Raw genomic sequence first — 16,134 nt, 5'->3', positions numbered from 1 at the left:
GCCATTATCAATTTAACGGCATTGTGCAAAGGTGGTTACTTAATGGACATCACGTGTTAAGAGACAGCCCATCCTGGTCATAATGAAAACCATAAATGTCAGGAATGCTTGTATTCAGAAAAAGAATTTTGAAAAGCCAATGACAACTATAACTTGTAAACATTGCTGTATATGAATATAGCTTGAAACTGCTCTGTAAATACTTCACTGAAACAGACATCCAATGTCGATGCAAGGAAACCTGAATCACAAATAATTCTTTATGTTCTCCCAAAAAAAATCTCTGGTTGGACCGTAGATCACCCACAAGAAATATACATGTTAAATATTCTCAGCGCTACATAATAATTTTTTAAAAAGTATCTACACTTTGGGTGTTTCATGTCTGGTAAAACAAATCGCTGGTTACCAGAATTAGATACAAAAACATTCCAACTCTTCAGTAAATCATTGCCCTTTCAGATCTAGTGTGGCTGTACAACAATCTCCAATAATAACGTTAAAAGGTAGTGCTGCTAAGCAACACCACTCTGGGGAGGAAACCAGAAAGCCTTACAAAGCTATCTTACAAGCGATCGAGGCTTGATGCAAGCTAACATTTCAATTTTTATGAAGTCATCTATCAGTGTATTTTGCATTGTAGTATACCAAAAACAGCAGCATGATATTTATAGAAGATAGCAGATTCTTAAATTCTAAAACTGATTTGGGGAAGGGGAGAGTTTAAGAGTTTTGTCTACTACAGTAGAAATTCATTAGAAGACTTCAGTTACCTGTTGGGTTGCTTTATGGCTATTCTGCTTGCCAGGAGACACCTGCTTTCCTCGAACCTCAGTGGAACATGACGCATTGGAAGAACTCTCATCAGACACTGGGGAGGCTAATTATAGATAGCAAAAAAAGAGGATATTTAGAATGCTTCCTTTTGTTTAAATGCACTGCATTTCACCAATACTAAAAACAGCATTCAGAGGTGCAGATTAAATTTAGGGAATTCATTTCATGTGGTTTCAAAGCAAGGTTTTAGCTTTTTCTTGTTTCTTGCTACCTTAAAAATCTGTCAACTGTGAATTGAAAGCCAAGCTTTAAATGTAAAAAGTTCAAACTTTATGATGGGCCCAGGAATGCAAAATCCATTTTGCCTTTGGAATATTAGTGCTTTCTCTTCAAACTTTCAAAACGCTCATTCTATAATACGTGAAGAATCACTTGACATATTTACTGATCAAACTATGTAAAGCCATTTATATTTTTCAAACAATCTTCCCCTAAAAATTGCAACCACCACCACCCGACCTTGTTCTGGCAAAGCTTTCCACATTCCTCACAAAATAAATCCATCTCCACTGTACCAACCTGTGAATTATCAATCTTCTCAATGCTACTTTGCAAACACCATGCCCTATTTCAATAACTGAGGCAATGATTAAGCTAATGCAGACAGTACAGATGCCTCACAACTGCAGTAACCTGGGTTCAATCCTGACCTCCAGTACCATCTGTGTAGGGTCTGCATATGCTTACGTGACTGCATGGGATTGCTCCAGATGCTTCAGTTTCCTCTCACATTAGGCATGATGCTTAATAGCTTATCTGGCAAAGGTAAATCGCCCATAGCTCAAATACCTAGGAGAATGAGGGGCAGAGGGGAATTCGAAGGGCGTGGTAGTGTTAAAGATGAAAAAGGTTACAGGGAAGTGGGGAACAGAGTTGGCATTGATCCGGGGCTAAATGGCCTCCTTCTGCATCACAAGGAAACATCAATATGAAATGTTTGACATTACCTACCATCATTTTCCTCGCCTGTGGTACTGGCTTCATTAGAATCACAACTTTCCAGGTCTGGTCCATCATCATAACCTTCATCACCAATGGGCATGTTCTTGGACCATAACAATGCATCTTTCTAAATGAATGAAAGAGTGTTTTTTTTTTTAAAAATGTTCATTGTAGAATATGCCAAGCCATGTACAAGTTATTGATGGTAAAATGAGGAAATTACAACAATTAACAGTTTATGGGCAAAGAACCATAAACCACTCAGCTATATTAATGCAAAAAATGGACTGCTTGGCTTTCTGATCTCTAGTGTATATTATGTAAAATAGAAAAGCACCCACATCTTCTATAATGATGTGTTATCTAGGCAGGTTTCACAGTTAGTTGAAGACCCTCCATCTAAATTTAAAAGAGGTAAAATTTGATATTGCTCCCATCAATCCCATTTATTTTCTTTCATTTCCAAAGGAAGGTGCCAACTGGGCATTCTCCAGAAAGAGGGAAAATTAAGTACTTAATAGTCGCTTTTGAAAGATTAAAATAGCAAATGTGGTACTTGCACATCTCCTCAACCAGGGAAATGGCTGGCAGAAAAATTATAAACCTAGATTATCAATGCAATAACTAAGACAACATATGCATCTTTAATATTATAATGCAAGACACTGCTGGCTGTATGTCTTCCTTTAAAAAGATGTTAAGATACATCTTGTGCCTGATGCATGGATGGATTTTCATGACGTGATTAGATTTCTCCCTTGTTACAAAGGTTGAAATCTCTAAGATAGTAATCCATTCAGTTTTGAAATTTATATGCAAAACAATGTACAAATTTTAAAGGGAAAATTATGTCACCATAATCACAAGCTAGAATGAATTTTATTCATCCAAGGACCCAAACTCTCTCTTATCTGTTTAGGGTCAACAATACTCTTGATGATCAAAGACAAAACAGCATTCTTCATGTGAAAAAAATATTTCCAAATAGGGAAAAAATACATTTCCAATTCACCAGCTACAGTATATAAGGCAGACATCAGCTCGCAGTTCCACTGGACAACAACTTAGTCAGTAACAAAGTATATAAAATGCAAACTAGGGAAGAGAAAGTTAGATGTAATGAATAGTATCAAGAAAGTTACTGCTGACATGTGCTTCGGTTTCCAAAGGACATTAACATCTTACACCCCCGCCCCCCCCAGGTGGTCTGACTTCCAGCCTTCAGCCATCAAAACTTTTCAAGTGTCAAGACTTCTTTATTTGCAGTGCATTTGCAGAAGTCCCAGACTTGATGAATGACAGATGGTGCCAAATATGTCATTCAATTTGGGCACTAGATTCCATGTGCAATTTCAGAGAAGCTTGAAAACTGTTCCAAGGCCCAACAACCTTGACCTTCCAATATTACAGGAATGGGCCCATAGCCGTATGCCACCCAAGGCCTATTTGTTACCTCCCCAACAGTGTGATAGACCAGCTATCTGGACCAAGTCAGGACAAGCAAATGGGAACTAGCAATGGTTACAACAGATAAACAACCAAAGCAAAAGCAAGTAGCCCATCACAAGTTTAAAGGAATCTCTTTAAGCACCTTCATTTCAAACTTCAGTTCACCCTCCGACAGTTAGCTCAGTCTGAAGGTAGAGCTCATAGGATTCTACAGACTCAAGTTCAAGAATCAGAGGAACACCAAGGGCTTTCTGATAACCTGTTAAGATACAACTACACTCTCAGGTAGATGTACTGAATTTTAAAAAGGTACTAAAAAAGAACAGCAGGATATTTATACTGCCATTGTGGCCAACATCCCTAAAGCAGGTTAACTGACTTTGATCACACGGTAGGCTTATTCAGAAAGTTAGAAGGCATGGGATCCAGGAAAGTTTGGCCAGGTGGATTCAGAATTGGCTTGCCTGCAGAAGGCAGAGGGTCGTGGTGGAGGGAGTACATTCAGATTAGAGGATTGTGACTAGTGGTGTCCCACAAGGATCTGTTCTGGGACGTCTACTTTTCATGATTTTTATTAACGACCTGGATGTGGGGGTAGAAGGGTGGGTTGGCAAGTTTACAGATGACACAAAGGTTGGTGGTGTTGTAGATAGTGTAGATGATTGTCAAAGATTGCAGAGAGACATTGATAGGATGTAGAAGTGGGCTGAGAAGTGGCAGATGGAGTTCAACTCGGAGAAGTGTGAGGTGGTACACTTTGGAAGGACAAACTCCAAGGCAGAGTACAAAGTAAATGGCAGGATACTTGGTTGTGCGGAGGAGCAGAGGGATCTGGGGGTACATGTCCACAGATCCCTGAAAGTTGCCTCACAGGTGGATAGGGTAGTTAAGAAAGCTTATGGAGTGTTAGCTTTCATAAGTCGAGGGATAGAGTTTAAGAGTCGCGATGTAATGATGCAGCTCTATAAAACTCTGGTTAGGCCACACTTGGAGTATTGTGTCCAGTTCTGGTCACCTCACTATAGGAAGGATGTGGAAGCATTGGAAAGGGTACAGAGATTTACCAGGATGCTGCCTGGTTTAGAAAGTATGCATTATGATCAGAGATTAAGGGAGCTAGGGCTTTACTCTTTGGAGAGAAGGAGGATGAGAGGAGACATGATAGAGTGACAAGATAATAAGGGGAATAGATAGAGTGGATAGCCAGCGCCTCTTCCCCAGGGCACCACTGCTCAATACAAGAGGACATGGCTTTAAGGTAAGGGATGGGAAGTTCAAGGGGGATATTAGAGTAAGGTTTTTTACTCAGAGAGTGGTTGGTGCGTGGAATGCACTGCCTGAGTCAGTGGTGGAGGCAGATACACTAGTGAAGTTTAAGAGACTACTAGACAGGTATATGGAGGAATCTAAGGTGGGGGCTTATATGGGAGGCAGGGTTTGAGGGTCGGCACAACATTGTGGGCCGAAGGGTCTGTACTGTGCTGTACTGTTCTATGTTCTATCATTTTAGGGCTCAAGAAACCATGAAATTAAGATAAAAGAGCAGACAGGCTCTTCAACCAAAATGCATGCTGGTCATCACTCATCCATATAAATCAAACCTACATTAACCTCAGTTTTTTAAATTCTCCCCATGTTCCCACTAACCGCTTCCTGATCCTAGACTCTTATACATACTAGGGGCACTTTACAATGGCTGATGTATTTACCAACCCGACTTTGGGACATGGGATGAAACTGCAGCATCTGGTGAAAACTCACACACGATCATAAGGAAAAAGTTCTAACTCCATACAGACAGTATTCATTTCAGGACTGAGCCCGCGTCTCTGGAACTGGGAGGTAGCAGCTCAACTAGCTGCACTGCCCAATGATTGTATGCACGCTCTTACATTAAATTACAGTAATTATTGCTTGGCTGCAAAGCACTGATGGATGTCCAGAGATGTCAAAAGCTGCTGCACACTGGTGCTTCTTTTGGCTTGGATTCAATCTATTTGTAGCACAATGAAGCACCTTAAGTCATGCTTCTTTTCTACATTGGACACATTAAATTAGCCCTGTCATTGCTGATAAGTACCAAAGTGAATGAAGAGATATGGTAAAAGGGCCTCTTCACTCGACCAGGAAAAGACAAATAGGTGACTTGATATAATCCCTCATGATCTTGAAGCAATGAACCATTTTCCATTATCAGTGATAGGCATTTTATTAAAGCAGAACACTGGGTGAAAGGGAAGGCAGATGAAAAATACTGAAAATAAATTAAAATTTATTGGTCTAAATATTTTTGAATTGAAGATCCGCTTACTCTTATAAATGATTACATATTTATAAAAAAAAATCCTAAAATTTAGATGGGAGCATCAAAGTGAGAAAATACTTGATGCATCATGAATATGTACAGGTGAAACAGATCTCTAGGGTCAGTGCTGTATGCCACAAAAACTGGTCCTTCAGCCCATCACGTCCATGTTTTGCACGCCTACATTAATCTGAATTTATTTTTTTTAATTTAGCAATACAGTGCAGAATTGGCTCTTCCGGCACTTCAAGCCATGCTGCCCCAACAACCACTTGACCACCCAGATTTAACCCCAATACGGCAATTTTAAATGATCCATTAGCCCAGGGGTCCCCAACCTTTTTTGCAACACGGACCAGTTTATTATTGACAATACTCTTGTGGACCGGCCGACCCGGGGTGGGGGTAGGGTTGCCAACGGACAAGAGTAGCAGTCAAATATGTTGTGTTTACCCCAAAAAGACAATGACCATGAAGCCTTGCACGAGCGCCAGTGCGCATGCGTGTACGCACCGATTTTTTTCTACAAATTGTTTTTGGCGATTCTGTTTGGGTGGGGGGGGGGGGGGGGGAGGTTATTAATCACGACCGGGATATAGGTGATAAGTGGCTAATACACTCAATTTCATTTCTGAAAGGGTTTATCTAACGAATTTAATATTAAACACACAGCGCATATTTTCCTCACATGAATATAGTGATAAGTCAATTATCAGGGGAGGACAGGGGAGCTTGAAGTAAGTGTTGAACGAACTTCCAGTGGAACTGGTAGAGGCAGGTTCGACATTATCATTTAAAGAAAAGTTGGATAGGTATATGGACAGGAAAGGAATGGAGGGTTATGGGCTGAGTGCAGGTCGGTGGGACTAGGTGAGAGTAGCATTCGGCACGGACTAGAAGGGCAGAGATGGGCTGTTTCCGTGCTGTAATTGTTATATGGTTATATAAGTCACTTACAAGTCAATAGCATCATAACATTTTAAGTAACATTTGGATATTAAACACACAGCACATATCTTCCCTGTATGAACATAAAAAATCATTGCAACGCACCAATATCGCCGAATCAGTGGGAGCCCCGGGCTGGTTTTCCTGCAACAAGACGGTCCTATTGAGGGATGATGGAGACAGCGATACTCGAAGGGGGTTCCTTATGCCCAGTCTATTCCACAATTTAGTTTTCGTTGCATTCATTGCAGAGATATGTTGGAAATGGAAGCAACGTTTTCAGTGCTTTCATGGCTATCTCAGGATATTCAGCCTTGACTTTGATCCAGAATGTCGGCAGAGATGTTATGTCAAGCATACTTTTCAGCCCACCGTCATTTACAAGCTCGAGGAGTTGATCTCCTTCCCGCGCTGACATGGATGACGTGTGTAATGACCTCACATGCATAATGACCTCCCATGCATTCAAACTCAACAGTGCGTGACAGGGAATGAGAAAAGGTGCAGCTGACTCATATTGTCAAATCATATGGTTTCCTCGCAGCCCGGTAGCACATTCTTTGCGGCCCAGTGGTTGGGGACCACTGCATTAGCCTTCCCCGTACATCCCTAGACTGTGGGAAAAGCCTGGAGTGCCAAGGGAAAAGCCATGCATTCCACAGGCAGGATATACAGACTCCTTAATGATGGACTCTAAACTCCGTTGTCCTGAGCTATACACTAGCATCACACTAACTGCTACACTACCGCGGCGCCCAGTAGCACATTAGTGTTTGTAGATTTCTAGGCATTCTCCCCCAATTCAACTGCCTGCATCAACTTATCATAATTGTATTGACTGTACCTGAATCCACACCTCCTCTGGCAGAGATATTTATTCCTTATACCTTATTTATGCCTCTTTAAACTTTATATATCTCTGTCAGGTCACCCATCAGCCTCCTTCGCACCTGGGAGAACAAGCTCAGCCTATCCAATCAAGATTGGATTTCCAAAACAAGCTACATCCAAAGAATATGAGACAAGAGACTGCAGATGCAAGAAATTTAACCAATAAACAAACTGCTAAAGAAACTAAGCAGAACAGACAACATCTGTTGAGCAAAATGGAGAATCAACATATTGGGCTGAGTCCCTTCCCTTGACAGAGTCCTTCACTCTCCCCAGTACATACACATCCTTCCTATAGTGTTATAGCCAGAACTAGACAACAGTCCCAGTGCAGTCTAGCCAATGTTAAGTAAACTTTAAATGTAACAGTCCAACTTTTATATGTTATACCATAACCCACAAAGCAAGCATGCAATATGAATCCTTCACCATACTGTCTCCCAGCGTTGCCACTTTCTGGGATCAACGGACTTAATCCCAAGGATCCTTTGTTCATTAACATTCATCAGCAGACTACCACTTACTGCAGATGTCCTTTCCCCATTTGACTTCCCAAAGTGCATCACCTTGCACTTGTCAGGATTAGATTCCATCAGCCAACACTCCACCCAACTTTCCATCTGATCTATCACCTGCCGTAGTCTTACTAGCCACAACACCAACATCATCCATTTTCATCCCATGATTCTTTATGTTTAACATTAAGAAAGTGACTGCTGGCTAAATGATATGAATATACTGATATTAACACTGAGTGAGGAGAGCTTTTCAACAAATGGAACTCTGGATTGATGAAGAGGGGGGCACAAAACATATCTGGAAGAATGGACCACATAGTCCCAGCTTGTCCCCCTAACTAACCCCCTCCCATGGGGGTGGGGGGGGGGTGGAGGATGGTGTTTGGAGCTAAACCTTCCTGAATAGAAAAAGTACTTACTTACACACAAGCGAAAAGATTATTCAAAGTCAATCATTAAACCCCATCCCTAATAAAACAAAAAGAGCCAGGTGGAGTGCTATCAATTCCAAATGAACCAAAATTTTGCCAGACTCCTGTGGGCACTTGCACTCTCTAAACTGTTGTCATTCTTCAGTGTAGATAACCAGGGTAAAAGTAAACACAATACAGGTGGCTGAACCGTACAGTGCTTGAGGAGAAAAGTCAGAGCAACAGTCATAAAGGGTTCCACATCTGGGGTATGGCAGGTGTTACTGCAGGATGGTATGCTGCCTCTCACCTCAGGTAAACCACCTGGTAGTTGCAGAACATTTGAGAGGCCGGCAATCAGTCACAGAACAGTCCATATGGATATCAGCGGAAGTAGAAATTAGGACAACAGATCTGCAAACAGACTTTAAATGAGATGAGAAAGATCAAGGAGCAGACCCCCAAGAGATAGTAATTTCCAAGCAACTGCACATCAGGGAGGGCAGAAATAGAGCACGTGGTTGGAAAAATAGCATAAACAAATGGCTTGAAATTCTTGAGGCATTGTACAGTCCCTGAAGCTGGATAGGTTGAAACACCAACAGGACCAGGACCAATACCCTTGATATTAGAAATGTATATGGTTTTGTTCAACAGTTTTACCCAGCTTATCAGGTGATGGGATACTAAGCACAGCTTTAGTACAGCTGGAAACAGAAAGAAGGAAACTAATGAGAGTTCAAGTCAGAGCAAACAAAGTGGGAAAATTGACAATCAAATGTCTTGCTGAGTTTAATGGAAATATGTTAATGCAATTAACATAAACAATGAAGTAGATGAGCTGAGGCTTATCAGAAAAATATCAGGCTATTAGGGGTGCAGATAATATGGGTAATAATCATGGGGATATTAATTTATTTGGAAATTATCCAACCAAATTAGCAGTAGCGTGGAAGATGAATCGTGGTGTTTTTAAGATGGCGTACTAGATCTGAATGATGAAAAACCAGACAATTTTAAATCTCGTACATTGCAAGGAGAAAAGGTTTAATAATATAGCACCTCAAGGGATCTTTTCAGACTGATCAAGTCAAGTCAAATCACTTTTTATTGTCATTTCAACCATAACTGCTGGTACAGTACACAGTAAAAACGAGACGTTTTTCAGGACCATGGTTGAAGCAAGCAGCTGAGAAGAACAGAGTGAAGAAATCGGGTACAAAAAGTCTTTTTTTTAAAACACTACGCAGGGAGAAGGGTCTGCACTGCGCAGGTGTGTGACGTAGCGCACCAAGGTTTAAAAAGAGACCACCATATACAGCGGGCAGCGGAGCGAGAGGGAGCAGAGTGGGAAGGCTGTGGCTCAACAGGCTTCAGCAAGAACAGGCAGAGGCCAGGGTAGGTTCCGGTTAAGTTTTTTGTCCAGTTTGTTTAGAGTAGAGAGAATGCCAGGCAGGATGTTGGAATGCTCCTCTTGCAGAATGTGGGAAGTCAGGGAGCCCTCCGATGTCGCTGACAACAACACCTGCAAGAAGTGCATCCAGCTGCAGCTCCTAACAAACCGCATTAGGGAACTGGAGCAGGAGCTGGATGACCTCCAGGTCATTCGGGAGAATGAGGAGATTATAGATAGTAGCTACAGGGAGGTAGTTACGCCAAAGGAGCAGAGCACAGAAAATTGGGTCACTGTCAGGCGAGGAAAGGGAAAAGGGCAGGCAGAGCAGGATTCCCCCGTGTCCATTCCCCTCAACAACAAGTATACCACATTGGATACTGCTGGGGGGGGAGGGGGGGGTGACTTACCTGGGACAAGCTGCGGCAGCCAGATCTCTGGTACTGAGTCTGGCTCTGCAGTGCAGAAGGGAGGGTGGAAAAAGAGGAGAGCAGTAGTGAAAGGGGACTCGATAGTAAGAGGTACAGATAGGAGGTACTGTGGTCGTGACAGAGAATCCAGGATGGTTTGTTGCCTCCCGGGTGCCAGGGTCAAGGATCTCCCTGATCGCTTGCATAACATTCTGAAGTGGGAGGGTGATCAGCCAGATGTCGTGATGCACATCGGTACCAATGACATGGCAAGGAAGAGTGAGGAGGTCCTGGAGAGTGAGTATAGAGAGCTTGGTAGGAAGTTGAAAAGCAGGACCGAGGGTGGTAATGTCAGGATTGCTACCTGTGCTGGGTGCCAGTGAGGGGAGGAATAGGATGCTCTGGAGGATGAACAAGTGGCTGAAGGACTGGTGTAGGGGGCAGGGTTTCAGATTTCAGGCTCATTGGGACCTCTTCTGGGGCAGGTGGGACCTGTACAAGAGAGACAGGTTACACTTGAACTACAAGGGGACCAATATCCTTTCAGGGAGGTTTGTTCGTACTATTGGGGAGGCTTTAAACTAGATTTGCAGGGGGATGGGAACCAGAATGCCAGAGCTGACAGTGAGGCTGGGGTGAAAATAAATGAATAAATAAATAAATGTTAAAAGTTCAAGCAAAGCCATAAATAGAAAGGTTGTGAGTGGTGGGAAAAATCTTCTGAAGTGTATATATTTCAATGCTAGGAGTATTGTGGGGAAGGCAGACGAGTTGAGGGCGTGGATTGACATGTGGAATTATGACATTATAGCAATTAGTAAAACTGGGCTACAGGAGGGGCAGGACTGGCAGCTTAATATTCCAGGGTTCCGATGTTTCCAATGTGATAGAGGCAGAGGAATGAAAGGTGGGGGAGTGGCATTGCTTGTTAGGGAAAATATTACAGCAGTGCTCAGGCAGGACAGATTAGAGGGCTTGTCTACTGAGTCCTTATGGGTGGAGCTGAGAAACAGGAAAGGTATGGCCACATTAGTGGGGTTGTATTATAGACCACCCAATAGTCAGCAAGAATTAGGGGAGCAAATCTGCAGAGAGATAGCAGGCAACTGCAGAAAACAAAGTTGTGGTGGTAGGGGATTTTAATTTTCCACATATTGATTGGGACTCCCATACTGTTAGGAGTCTAGATGGGTTAGAGTTTGTAAAATGTATTCAGGAAAGTTTTCTAAATCAATATAGAGGTACCAACTAGAGGGGATGCAATATTAGATCTCCTATTAGGAAATGAGTTAGGACAAGTGACAGAAGTGTGTGTAGGGGAACACTTTGGTTCCAGCAATCATAACACCATTAGTTTCAACTTGATCATGGATAAAGATAGATCTGGTCCTAGGGTTGAGGTTCTAAACTGGAAGGCGGCCAAATTTGAAGAAATGAGGAAGGATCCAAAAAGCGTGGATTGGGACAGGTTGTTCTCTGGCAAGGATGTGATCGGTAAGTGGGAAGCCTTCAAAGGAGAAATTGTGAGACTGCAGAGCTTGTATGTTTCTGTCAGGATTAAAGGCAAAGTGAATAGGAATAAGGGACCTTGGTTCTCAAGGGATATTGCAACTCTGATAAAGAAGGGAGAGTTGTATGACATGTATAGGAAACAGGGAGTAAATAAAGTGCTTGAGGAGTATAAAAAGTGCAAGAAAATACTTGAGGAGGAAATCAGGAGCGCTAAGAAAAAAAAAAGACATGCAGTTGCCTTAGCAGTCAAAGTGAAGGATAATCCAAAGAGCTTTTACAGGTATATTAAGAGTAAAAGGATTGTAAGGGATAAAATTGGTCCTCTTGAAGATCAGAGTGGTCGGCTATGTGCGGAACCAAAAGAAAAAGGAGGTGCTTGCTATCTTGAGGCAAATTAAAGTGGATAAATCCCCAGGACCTGACAGGGTATTCCCTTGGACCTTGAAGAAGACTAGTGTTGAAATTGCAGGGGCCCTGGCAGATATATTTAAAATGCCGCTGTCTACGGGTGAGGTGCTGGAGGATTGGAGAATGGCTCCTGTTGTTCCGTTGTTTAAAAAAGGATCAAAAAGTAATCCGGGAAATTATAGGCTGGTAAATTTGACGTCGGTAGTGGGTAAATTATTGAAGGGAGTACGAAGAGACAGAACCTACAAGCATCTGGATAGACAGTGACTTATTAGGGAGAGTCAACATGGCTTTTGTGTGCGGTAGTTCATGTTTGACCAATCTATTGGAGTTTTTCGAGGAGGTTACCAGGAAAGTGGATGAAGGGAAGGCAGTGGATGTTGTCTACATGGACTTCAGTAAGGCCTTTGACAAGGTCCCGCGTGGGAGGTTAGTTAGGAAAATTCAGTCATAGTCATACTTTATTAATCCCGGGGGAAATTGGTTTTCGTTACAGTTGCTCCATAAATAATAAATAGTAATAGAACCATAAATAGTTAAGTCATAATATGTAAACTATGCCAGTAAATTATGAAATAAGTCCAGGACCAGCCTATTGGCTCAGGATGTCTGACCCTCCAAGGGAGGAGTTGTAAAGTTTGATGGCCACAGGCAGGAATGACTTCCTATGACACTCAGTGCTGCATCTCGGTGGAATGAGTCTCTGGCTGAATGTACTCCTGTGCCCACCCAGTACATTATGTAGTGGATGGGAGACATTGACCAAGATGGCATGCAACTTAGACAGTATCCTCTTTTCAGACACCAGCGTCAGAGTCCAGTTCCATCCCCACAATATCACTGGCCTTACAAATGAGTTTGTTGATTCTGTTGGTGTCTGCTACCAGGGGTAGCAGGGGTCACCAGTACTTTAGCTCTCCTCAGGTCTACCACCAGCTCCTTGGTCTTTTTCACATTAAGCTGCAGATAATTCTGCTCACACCATGTGACAAAGTTTCCTACCGTAGCCCTGTACTCAACCTCATCTTCCTTGCTGATGCATCCAACTATGGCAGAGTCATCTGAAAACTACTGAAGATGACAAGACTCTGTGCAGTAGTTGAAGTCCGAGGTGTAAATGGTGAAGAGAAAGGGAGACAAAACAGTCCCCTGTGGAGCCCCAGTGCTGCTGATCACTCTGTCGGACACACAGTGTTGCAAGCACACATACTGTGGTCTGCCAGTCAGGTAATCCATGATACCAGGGAAGCATCCACCTGCATCGCTGTCAGCTTCTCCCCCAGCAGAGCAGGGCGGATGGTGTTGAATGCACTGGAGAAGTCAAAAAACATGACCCTCATAGTGCTCACTGGCTTGTCCAGGTGGGCGTAGACATGGTTCAGCAGGAAGACGATGGCATCCTCAACTCCTAGTCGGGGCTGGTAGGCGAACTGGAGGGGATCTAAGTGTGGCCTGACCATAGGCCGGAGCAGCTCCGGAACAAGTCTCTCCAGGGTCTTCATGATGTGGGAGGTCAATGCCACCGGTCTGTAGTCATCGAGGCCGCTGGGGCACGGCATCTTCGGCACAGGGACGAGGCAGGACGTCTTGCACAATACAGGAACCCTCCAGAGCCTCAGGCTCTGGCTGAATACATGGCAAAGTACTCCACATAGCTGAGGGGCACAGGCTTTGAGCACCCTGGTACTGACACCATCCGGTCCTGCAGCCTTGCTCGGGTTGAGACGTTTCAGCTGTCTTCTCACCTGTAGAGCTCTGAAGCCCACCGTGGTGGTTTCGCGTGGGGAAGGGGTATAGTCATGAGAGCAGGGTGGGGGACTATGAGGAGGGGTAGGAGGGGAGAGTGGAATGTGTGTTGGTTGGGGGCCGACAACAGATGGCTCATGTGTGGGATGGGCAGGGGCCACACTGTCAAATCTGTTAAAGAACAGGTTAAATTCATTGGCCCTGTCCACACTGCCTTCCGCTCCTCTGTTGCTAGTTTGCCGGAACCCAGTGATGGTCCTCATCCCCCTCCAGATCGCTCTCATGTTGTTCTGCTGGACTTTCCACTCAAGGTTCCTCCTGTACCTGTCTTTTGCCTCCCTGATCCTGGCTTTCCAGTTGCTAGGTATACATGGAGAGGTGGTAAATTGGATTAGACATTGACTCAATGGAAGAAGCCAAAGAGTGGTAGTAGAGGATTGCTTCTCAGAGTGGTGGCCTGTGACTAGTGGTGTGCCACAGGGATCAGTGCTGGGTCCATTGTTATTTGTCATCTATATTAATGATCTGGATGATAATGTGGTAAATTTGATCAGCAAATTTGCTGATGATACAAAGATTGGAGGTGTAGTGGACAGTGAGGAAGGTTTTCAAAGCTTGCAGAGGGATTTGGACCATCTGGAAAAATGGGCTGAAAAATGGCAGATGGAGTTTAATACAGACAAGTGTGAGGTATTGCACTTTGGAAGGACAAACCAAGGTAGGACATACAGGGTAAATGGTAAGGCACTGAGGAGCGCAGTGGAACAGAGGGATCTGGGAATACAGATACAAAATTCCCTAAAAGTGGCTTCACAGGTAGATAGGGTCATAAACAGAGCTTTTGGTACATTGGCCTTTAATAATCAAAGTATTGAGTATAAGAGCTAGAATGTTATGATGAGGTTGTATAAGGCACTGGTGAGGCCAAATCTGGAGTATTGTGTTCAGTTTTGGTCACCAAATTACAGGAAGGATATTAATAAGTTTGAAAGAGTGCAGAGAAGGTTTACAAGGATGTTGCCAGGACTTGAGAAACTCAGTTACAGAGAAAGGCTGAATAGGTTAGGACTTTATTCCCTGGAGCGTAGGAGAATGAGGGGAGATTTGATAGAGGTATATAAAATCATGATGGGTATAGATAGAGTGAATGCAAGCAGGCCTTTTCCACTGAGGCAAGGGAACAAAAAAAAGAGGACATGGGTTAAGGGTGAGGGGGGAAAAGTTTAAAGGGAACATTGGGGGGGGGGGGGGGGGGGCTTCTTCACACAGAGAGTGGTGGGAGTGTGGAATGACCTGCCAGACGAGGTGGTAAATGCGGGTTCTTTTTTAACATTTAAGAATAACTTGGACAGATACATGGATGGGAGGTGCATGGAGGGATCTGGTCCATGTGCAGGTCAGTGGGACTAGGCAAAAATGGTTCGGCACAGCCAAGAAGGGCCAAAAGGCCTGTTTCTGTGCTGTAGTTTTTCTATGGTGCTACATGAAACAATACAAAAACTACACTGAACTATGTAAAACAACATAAAACTACACTAGACTACAGACTTAACCAGGACTGCATAAAGTGCACAAAACAGTGCAGGCATTACAATAAATAATAAACAAGACAATCAGCGCAGTAGAGGGCAGTAGGATGGTGTCAGTCCAGGCTCTGGGAATTGAGGAGTCTGATGGCTTGGGGGAAGAAACTGTTACATAGTCTGGTCGTGAGAGCCCGGATGCTTCAGTGCCTTTTGCAAGACGACAGGAGGAGAAGAGATTGTATGAGGGACGTGTGGGGTCCTTCATACTGCTGTTTTCTTTGCAGATGCAGCATGTAGTGTATATGTCTGCAATTGCTGGAAGAGAGACCCCGACAATATATATAAAAATTGGTTACCAACTGAACTTTGATCTCAAGTCTAACCAAAGTTATCTACAAAAAAAAAATACAAGCATATTGGAAAACTACATTAAAGACTGTGATAGTAAACGCTTCTTGTGGTATACGACTGGTTTCATGCTTCCAATGATAAAATCCTTCACCACACTATCTGCTTCCTGTTCAAGGCACTTTGAATCCAGTTTGCCACCCAACCTTGTAGCTTATAAGCTATAACCTTTTGCACATCTTCCATGTAGGACTATGTCAAAAGGTCTTATTTAACTTCATGGAAATTATATTAACCACAATACCCCTCCTCTCAAATCAGAATCTGATTTATTATCACTGACATATTCATGAAACTTGTTTTGTGGCAGCAGCACAGTGCAATACATAAAAAAATTACTCCAAGTTACATTAAAATATTAAAACAGTACAAAAGAAACAAGCAATATAGTAAGGTAGTTTTAATGGACTGTTCAAAAATATGATGGAGAG

At 43.1% G+C, this 16,134-nt stretch overlaps 1 protein-coding gene across 6 annotated transcripts in view; it reads right to left on the bottom strand.

Moving 5' to 3' along the window:
* Positions 1–16,134, bottom strand: part of LOC140186943 (polycomb group protein ASXL1-like) — a 117,005-nt gene that overhangs the window by 50,718 nt on the left and 50,153 nt on the right. For all 6 annotated transcript variants that reach the window (XM_072241767.1, XM_072241786.1, XM_072241806.1 and 3 more), the window contains 2 exons: positions 1,789–1,906; positions 774–880 (listed from right to left, as the gene is read on the bottom strand). In XM_072241767.1, coding sequence (XP_072097868.1) covers positions 774–880; positions 1,789–1,906 — 225 coding nt within the window. The remainder of the gene's footprint in view (positions 1–773; positions 881–1,788; positions 1,907–16,134) is intronic.

The sequence above is a fragment of the Mobula birostris genome, chromosome 2 (genome assembly GCF_030028105.1).
Source record: "Mobula birostris isolate sMobBir1 chromosome 2, sMobBir1.hap1, whole genome shotgun sequence".
Taxonomy (NCBI): domain Eukaryota; kingdom Metazoa; phylum Chordata; class Chondrichthyes; order Myliobatiformes; family Myliobatidae; genus Mobula; species Mobula birostris.
Note: the sequence above shows the minus strand (reverse complement) of the source record. Positions and strands in the feature narration are given on the sequence as shown.